At 40.4% G+C, this 9,092-nt stretch overlaps 3 protein-coding genes across 3 annotated transcripts in view; 2 read left to right on the top strand and 1 right to left on the bottom strand.

Annotated features, from left to right (window-relative positions):
- Positions 1 to 4,068, top strand: part of LOC140934368 (short transient receptor potential channel 5-like) — a 48,855-nt gene extending 44,787 nt beyond the window's left edge. Inside the window, exon 15 of the mRNA XM_073384006.1 lies at positions 3,830 to 4,068. Within this exon, the coding sequence (XP_073240107.1) occupies positions 3,830 to 3,901 (72 nt within the window). The 3' untranslated portion in view covers positions 3,902 to 4,068. The remainder of the gene's footprint in view (positions 1 to 3,829) is intronic.
- Positions 4,069 to 4,719: 651 nt separating this feature from the next.
- Positions 4,720 to 6,014, top strand: LOC140934367 (uncharacterized). Its single transcript, XM_073384005.1, has one exon. The coding sequence runs from the start codon at positions 4,905 to 4,907 to the stop codon at positions 6,012 to 6,014; it is 1,110 nt and encodes a 369-aa protein (XP_073240106.1). The 5' UTR covers positions 4,720 to 4,904.
- Positions 6,015 to 6,208: 194 nt separating this feature from the next.
- LOC140932656 (uncharacterized) lies at positions 6,209 to 7,157 on the bottom strand. The gene has a single exon (XM_073382174.1). It carries the CDS (start codon positions 7,038 to 7,040, stop codon positions 6,309 to 6,311), a length of 732 nt encoding a protein of 243 aa, XP_073238275.1. The 5' UTR covers positions 7,041 to 7,157; the 3' UTR covers positions 6,209 to 6,308.
- Between the last annotated feature and the right edge of the window lie 1,935 nt (positions 7,158 to 9,092).

The following is a 9,092-nucleotide window of genomic DNA, read 5'->3' as shown; positions in this document are numbered from 1 at the left end:
TTATCTTTCCACTGAGCACTGGCATTCATGGGTCATTTCATTTATTTTTGACATTAGAACAGCTTTGGAGTCTCTAGATTTAAGTTGGGTTGAAAAATTCTCATCCCTTACCCTTTCAGAAGACGACAGCACCAATGTTATCAAGAGACAGGGTAGCGAACCTTTCCAATCGAATTTAAGTGAAGGATGGGCACTTCATAAGCCAAAAGCTGGCGCTGTTCGCTTCTCAGAGAAAGTTAGGCAGTATCTCACCTCCAAGTTTGAAATTGGTGAGCAATCTGGAAGGAAAGAGGATCTGCGACATTCGGAAGATATGAGGAAAGGGAAGGGGAAAACTGGGGGTGCCTGTTTTCCCGGGAAGAGTGGCTAACCACTGTACATTGCTAGTTGCCACTGTACATTTCTAGTTTTATTAACACCTTACAAAAATGACATTGGTTACTGTTACGGAAAATCATGTTTTAGAGTCAGCTTTGTATAAAGCAATGGTTTTGCATACATTTTTGGGAGCGGCAAAAATGATTTAGAACAAACATTCTAAGTATAGTGTTCATTCCGTGCAATGAGGCATAAACAAAAGGTTCTGGAAGAAAAGACACCTTTAATATTTGATACCACTGATGACAAGCAAAAAGGTCATATGGGTACCTCGGTTAAAAATATTTAAATAACTCTATTAATTAATACCAGCTCTAATTTAAAGGAAAAAGTTATGAGAATAAGATAAAGGTTGTCTGTACCACGAAGCATACCTTCACTGTTTAGAGTGAGAGTCCTAAAGCTTTTTTAGCATGTATTCGAATATCTTATGACAAGAGACTATAAAGGGGACAGAGAGGGCATCCCCCATATACGCCCTATTCCATAGGTAATTCGTCTCGAGTTATTTTTAGAATCGGGATAAAGTTACCTCGCGCGAGGCGTGGATGTTTCGTGGAGGTTTCGCATGACCAAACGCCGTGCAAAACATGTCGGGCGAGAGACAATGAAAGCGTAAAAAGATCGAGAGCATTCCTGAATATTGAAGCGAAATGAGTCGGCGCTCACCTGGGAAAAAGGAATCGCTGGACTCTTTGACAACCCGTGAAATCAGTTTAACTCGAAGTTGTCGCAACCTCAATGCTTTAATAAAATGAGAAATTTCGCCGGTCTATTGAAACCGGTCGTTTGTACAATTTAGGGAGTTTAAGATCCAACGACGCGGACGACAACTAGAACGTCAAAAAAACAATAGGTTTAATTAGCAAAACAACAACTTCGCACCTGCAACACACTTTTTTGTTCATTTCTTTCCCGTTTTTGCACGACTACGACGTGAAAATGCCTAATTTCTCGTTTTATGGAGGACGTAAATAAGCAACGACGAAATTTTATTTCTCTTTCTGAGCTTGAATATGGTCCCTTGAAATTCAGCTTTAGGAGGGTTCGCCTACAATTGACAAAGTAAGTGGGTAGGAATAATCGCTATAAAGACTGAAAAAAATAAACATCAAACCAGAAATTGCTCTCTTCAAACTGTAAATTGTAAATGATCCTGAGAGAATATTCAGTGTGTTAAGGATTTCCCTGCTCTACTGTTAGCTCTATAAAAGAGAGGAAGCGCGATTCTTTATTAATTTCGGTTTCGCTGACACAGCTTTCCCAGAAATCTCGCTGTAGTCGTTTTCGTCGACAAAAGGAAAAGCAAAATGGCTCTCCGCGTCTTCCCCCATTTTGTTCTGCGTCATGTCGTGAAGGACGCGTGGCTCTCAGCGTGGGTCATCCACGCGGAACACATTCGCGCTATGTGATTGGCTGTTGTCTAATCCCCCTTGAGATCTGTGGTGTTAAAAATAACTCGAGACGAATTACCTATGGAATAGGGTGTATATGGGGGATGCCCTCTCTGTCCCCTTTATAGTCTCTTGCTTATCACGATAAGTCCGCCACCCACACCACCCCGCACCGTACTGTTTTCACTCAGCGGCTGGTCAGCGGTCACGTTTACGAGGTAAACATGGCGATCACTTCCTGATCACCGTTCTAGTCAATCAGAAAATCAAAATACCAGCGTGATATGGCCTCGAGGATGAAGCAGTTATGTTATTTAATTCGTACTTCACATTCGAGTCGAAGCTTGGCTGGCACAGGTTATTTCTTACGGTGGAATCGACGGGGGGAATTCGAACACTAGTTGTACTGTTTGAATTGTTGGAAGAAATGGTCGCATGGGGATGTAGGAATGGTAGGTTTAACGAACAATTTCAAATTTTGCCCCTTGAATTGAAAGTGAAGTTCATTTGGATGCTTTAATTTCGTATGTATTTCTGACGGTTTTAGATCTACCTGCTCGATTTATATCTGCCACGCTTCATGTTGACAAGTCCCTCAAAATGGCGGCCAAAACTAGGAGATTGCCGAAAATTAGGTAAGTTCACGGAGTTATAAAGTTTTAGTAAAGGTCGGGCCGCAAAGTTTTTTTCTGTAATTACCTTTTCTATGGCACCTACTTCAAAGCTATATTAGTTGGGTCAGTTAAGAACGCCTCACTTTTTCAAAAATTTACCTTGAATTTGATCGGTTTTAGAGTGTGTGACTTAAGCGAACCGATAAGGTGTCGTTCAAGTCTTCCTGTTTGCTTGATTGAAACGTGATGTTCACGAAAGTCGCCTCGATGGATAAGATAGAGTTAATACACATGGCTGTGGTATTTGTTTTTCGCTGAGTACCGTAGTTTTTTGCAAATTGTCCTCCAAAAATGTCTCAAATTAAAGTCTTGACAAGTGTCACGACAGGCCTTCGCTCGAGTGAAATTTAATTTCCGTAAAACTCTGAAAAATAAAGAGATCCGATCAAACGGATTGTGGTTTTAGTATAGGTACATGAATGTCTTACAACACACAAGAAATGAGCTAAATCTGTGTCTCAAGCAAAATCAACCGGACCGCTCTTACAGAGACACTCTCTTAAGTCGTATTCCAGTTACATGTAAGCCATTGCGCATTTAACATTTCATTAAAGATTAATTTTCATTCTCGTTCGACACACTCATTGTTGTCAGTTTTGAATTGTTTTTCAAGTGTAAGTTTTCTTTAGTCACAACTGTACTGTCAAAAAGAGAAATTAGTATTAAAAATCACAACGGTATTACTGCGTAGCAAATCGGCTGTGTTTTATCAATAACAGGACTGAAGTAAAAGTAACAAACTGAAGATGACAGATAAACGTGGCACTGTTAAGCTTCTTACTTTTTCATTGAAATAGATGCTCCCAACATTATAAGCTGTGCTCCCAAAATTGTCAGCTGTGCGCCTAAAATGACGGCAGTGCGCCTAAAAATTTACATCTGGTCGCACAAGTGCTTCCAAACTCGAATTTAAACTTTGAGCCCTGATCAAGGATGAGGTCTGAGATTTCCCTGTAAAGACCGAACAGATGAGGTTAATAAGGTCAATAACGTATTTATTATATGGCCATTTCATTATGGACCTGAGCCTGCGATCAATTAAAACCAACAACTGGTCAGCAGGTAACTTTAAAAAACACGTCACCTCAACGAGTTGAACACTTGAGCCAGCGATTCAGTCAGGTGACACTGGTTAGCGGGTACCCTTTTTGACAGCTGTCAATTAACAATAATATGGATGTCCACAAGGATGTCCACTATCAAGTTAAACACAGATTGTATATGCCTTGGACACCTAGCTAGTAATGCGCGGTCATTACAAGAAAACAGCCAATCAGAGCGCGCGTACTATTGTAGCCATATAATAAAACTGCGTAACCCACTCACATTAGTAGCAATGTCTCATCACAAAAGTAATATTTGTTCACGCTTTTTTGTTTTCAGGCGAGGCACAGGAAGTCATTTTTAGACCCTGAATTGGCGACAGTAACCCGAGCTCTGTCGCTGACAATTTAGCCGGGTCAGAGGAAGAGAAGTCGGAGAGAACATGCAGATGTCGAATCATGCACCTAGCCGGTAACCAAAAGGAAGAGTGTGGAAATTCATTAACTTCTCTGTGCCGTCAGAAGATGTTTATCATCGAATTCCCACTTTCGTATTAATGCAACTATTTAGAGTGTGTCATTAATTAAGTAAAACTTGTCTGTTAGTTCAACATGTGCCACGCAAGGATTAGCCACAAATTTCCTCTTGTAGATTTTTTCTAGAAAACTACCCAATAGATCCATCTGTATGTAATTTATAAGCTAATCTCATGAACTTATCATTATAAATTTTTCAGTAGTATATTTTTGTAGTTGACAACTGTTTGACCATAAGAAGGTTATTTTGCTTTAACTTTCAGCACTCTCAGTTGATAATATCTATATGTATTATTATTTTAGTATTATCTAATTATTAGACCGTTTTTTACTAATTACCACTGTACATACAAATGTCTATTGTTTTCTTAATATTTTAATTGGTGGAAGTTTAAAAGGCTTGGGCCACGCCTACGTGATGCTCAGATACATGTAGGCTCAAAGCCTCTCTAACTTCGAAACATCAGCTTTTCAAATTTTGGAGCGCCTCAATCAGTTCAACTCAATTCATGGTATCTAATCTTTATGTTTTAATTTTCGTAACTGGCGACTTCGTGGGGTGCAATTGCCTGCATCCCTTTAGACTGCGAAACAGCCCGTATTTTGCGTAGGTCAAAAACTCGCGAGCAGTCAAACTTGAAAAGGTCTGGAGCGAGGGGGAAAACGGGATCTCGCGCCGACGCTTCGCGTGCTGTCTGTAGAGCATTAGGGAGCTTACGAACTGACGACTTTCGCACGACGACGCCGTTGGGCCACGTCATAGTCCTGCGTCGCCGTCATCTAGAAATTTGAATTTACGATTTTAAGTAAAGACGACGACGTTGGTGCGCTTGCTGCAAATTTTCCCGCCGTTTCTGAAGTTTGTTTTTTATCACTTCATGATCATAAGCCGGGTTGTTCAAACCAAAATGCCTAACTTCAGAGAAACAAGAGCTTGTATTGCTTACGCTTATCGAAACAACCTTTTAAAAGAACAAGAATTTGTACTTTTATACGATGCTCATAAGTCAAAAAACCCAGAGTTTCTGTATTGGAACTACGAAAGGTTCGATTTGGACGAGAAAACAAACGACGAATGCAAGGTTGAGTTTCGTTTCTACAGAGATGACATTTATAAACTTGCGGAACAGCTGCAGTTACCTGACGAGATAATTACTTACAATGGTTTAGTAGTACCTTCGGTACCTGCATTATGCATGTATCTTAAGCGCTATGCCTACCCTTGCCGATACGGAGATTTGGTTTACCATTTTGCCAGACCGGTTCCTGAGATTTCTATCATAAATAACCACATAATGGACTTGATTTATGAGCGCTGGCATCATCTGCTTACAAGGTATAATCATGATTTGTTATCCCCTCCCAAGCTTCGCCAGTATGCTGATGCTATCCAACAGGCAGGAGCTGCCCTAGATAACTGCTGGGGATTCATAGATGGAACTGTACGTCCAGTTTGTAGGCCTAACGAAAACCAGCGATCCATCTACAATGGCCATAAACGTGTCCACTCTATTAAGTTTCAGGCTGTCGCTTTGCCTAATGGATTAGTGGGGAATCTATTTGGCCCAGTTGAGGGAAGACGCCATGACAGTTTCATGCTAGCTGCCTCCGGATTCTTGCAGGAACTGCAAAGGTTTTCCAACTGCCCCGTAACTGGCCTTCCCCTCTGCGTGTACGGTGACCCCGCCTATCCGATACGTGCACACCTACAAAGGCCCTATAAAGGCGCAGTCCTGACCCCAGCTCAACAAGATTTTAACACCTCAATGAGCACAGTTCGCTCTTCCGTCGAGTGGATATTCGGGGATATTGTCAATTATTTTAAGTTCTTAGATTTTAAAAAGAATCTGAAAATCGGATTGAGTGCTGTAGGAAAGATGTATGTAACATGTGCGTTAATGCAGAATGCACGAAGCATTTTATACGGTTCTGTTACGTCCGAGTATTTTGGTGTTAATCCGCCAACTCTAGAGGAATACTTCATTTGATATAATGTGCTCAAGATACACTTGCGATACTCCAGTTATACAACATAAACACTCTAGTCGCTTGAAGGTTTAATTTGAAATGCAATAGAACTCAAGTTCAAAAAAGAACACATGTTAAGCCAATAGTAGTGTTAACACGCGTGCCAGAACATGTACGTACAATAAAGTGATGAAAATCAACATCGAAGGCTAAGGTTGCTTGTTCATGGTATTATATTACAAAACCAAAAACAACAACGAAAAAATAAGTTGCGTGTTTACAAGAAAACTGAACTATAACTACTCCGATCATAACTACGGTCCCTTTTTTAAGAGTTCAATGACTGCTTGTGTTTGCGCTTGCTGGCTGTTAAGCATCATTTGCATCATATGCATAAACTGCTGTTGCTGCCGTTGCTGTTGCTGCACCTGTAACTGTTGCTGGTCCCGCAGCTGAGTGAACAATGCTTGCTGGGTAGCAGCTGTAGCTTCGTCTTGCCTCCTCTTCATGTCCAGCTCATCTCGCCTTAACTGAGAGTCCCTCTCCGCTGCCTCCCTTAGATAGTCAAGGGTGTCACCACTTTTTTGGCGCTTTTTTCGTGGTTCATCTTTGCCATTTCTCTTCTTAGTCTGAGCTAGCCTTTCCATCGCTCTCTCCCTCATCTCCTCGCCTGCCGCTTTATCTTGATCTGCCTTGTTTCGATCCACATCAGTGCGGGATTCCTTGGTCTTCTCTTCCTCCTCTCTTCTCTCCATATAGTCTTCCATTATTTGATCTATTTCTCGGTATTCGGGGGAAATTCCCGAGCCCCTCTCGGCCTCTCTCTTCCTGGCCTTGGAATCCCTTTCCAGGATTTTCAAGCGGTCCCTCAAACCCTTTTGCGAAACGCAAAATTGGGGCTCTTTGATGTTATTCAGAATTTTGCATATTTCGTCTAAACAGTTTCCCCGCTCTCTGGTGCCTGAACGGTACTTCCATAGTTCCCAACTAAGGAGTTCGCGACCAAATATGGTGTCATGTTTAACTGACCACTTCATTTTCGGCATTCTGTGAAAAAAATTATAAAAATATATAAATATAATTTACTGAACAGTTAAATCACTAACTTACTAAGCTAACTGTTAAGGTAACGTTTCTCCGCTAGCTATTTATCTATGAGATCACACTCGCTGGTTGATTGTCTCACAAGCTTAAGAAAATAATACAATGGAAAATGAAAAACAACAAAATCTGTTCGCACAGCGAGCAGAAAAGCAAGCACAGCTGTAAGTCAAGGAAAGTTTGCGTGTTTCTACAACACCAAGCTAGCTATAAGATCCCTCTTAACAAGAGAAAAGGAGTAAAAAATAAACTTTTCATTGACTTTAAAATTGTTTTGAAAGCTGGCGGGGTAAGAAATTTTTTTTTTGGTTCAGCGAAGTATGTAAACTTACTTGCTATAGCCAACTCGGCTCTGTTTCTTACTGTTGATGTGACAACTCAAAAAAAAAAGATACGCGACTTTTCGGTCCTTTCAAATTTAATGAGCACCAGAAAATGTCTTATACTTCAGTGCAGTGTGATTAAAAAGAAAGATGTCCATATAGCAATCAACTTTTCATTCATACCTTTTCGTGCCTTCGCCAGCGCCTTCATGAGTTGCCATGGCTGTAGAAGGTAGAATTGAATGAAAACAGACAAAAAAAGTCAAAGACATTGGTAAAGAACATGTTACTAATATAATACTTTGATTTTTCTGGCAAAAACACGTGAATTATCGATAGAAAACTTTGAAAACTAACCTCACGTCCTGCTTTCTTTAAGACGCCGGAAAATCGCTCTTACCAACGTCGTTGACTTTTGCTCGACGCCGGCAAGTGCCAAGACAAGCATGCGCAGTAGGTATGTCACGCAATCCAACGGCGTCGTCGTGCGAAAGTAGTCGATTCGTAAGCTCCCTATTTTTACATTACGTCGCGACCTTGTACCAGAATAATTTAAAGAAAATTGCATTCTTTTTTGCCTAACATTTTTATAGGGCTAAAGATGCAATTAGTCATCTGTAGTAACACCAAAGAAAATTTCTCATGGGAGTCCAAGAAAATGAATGTCAAATTTCACAAGAATTGTCAAAACACAGGTAAAAGTCTGAAAATTTCATGCGTAAGATGTAATTTTGTGAAATTTCACATTTATTTTCTCGGGCTCCTATAAGAAATTTTCTTTGCTGTTATTACAGATGACTAATTGCATCTTTCTGAGCCCTTGAAAAATGTAAAAAAGAATGCAATATTCTTCAAATTATTCTGGTACAAGGTTTTTCTCTACTGAAAACTAAAATTACTCAATTTCCCGGTGGTGGATTCCGTCTTAGGGCCTGTTTACATGGAGTGGGGGACCCCGGTCTAGTGGGGTTGGTTTCTTTTGTTTTGACGCTCTGGGGAACACAAAACAAAAGAAACCTACCCCACTAGACCGGGGTCCCCCACTCCATGTAAACAGGCCCTTAATGTTTCAAAACAATTAAACGGCATGCTGGTGTTCCAAACAAGTCCTGTGGGAGTTGAACTCTTTTCTCTTTTCTTTTGTTCCAATACTTTCAGAAATGTTAGCCCCGTGAGTGAAAACGCCCTGTGAAAATTTTTCCATAATTTACCTCATGAACGAATATTTTCTTGTTTTTACTAAAATTTAATCATTATCTTTTAATTTTGTGGCTTGTATTTTCCGTGTTTTTGCTTTCCTTTTATTTATTTGAGTACTTTTACACTACTGTGAGTCTACTGTAGCTTTAGTCATGCCAATAAATCTTGTTAATGCTGTTGTGCGTATCAAAGTTGAATGGATCGGTTTGAGGCTGACTCTGATAGGCCGCGACATTCGTTCTTTTTCTAGAGGACTTGTAGTTAATGCAAGTCCCGGCGACATTCAGCCTCGGTACAAGAAACTAAACTTTGGTCTAGGCAGCACATGCTGTACTCAGATAGAACACGCCCAAGATCACAAGACTTAATTTAATACATCCCTAGAAAGACATCTGATGTTGTCTATAATAAACCCTTTGGAAAGCTGCGGGAAAACTCCTTTCCCAGTCATAAATATAACAAAATTCTCCAATC

The sequence above is a fragment of the Porites lutea genome, chromosome 4 (assembly GCF_958299795.1).
Source record: "Porites lutea chromosome 4, jaPorLute2.1, whole genome shotgun sequence".
Taxonomy (NCBI): domain Eukaryota; kingdom Metazoa; phylum Cnidaria; class Anthozoa; order Scleractinia; family Poritidae; genus Porites; species Porites lutea.
Note: the sequence above shows the minus strand (reverse complement) of the source record. Positions and strands in the feature narration are given on the sequence as shown.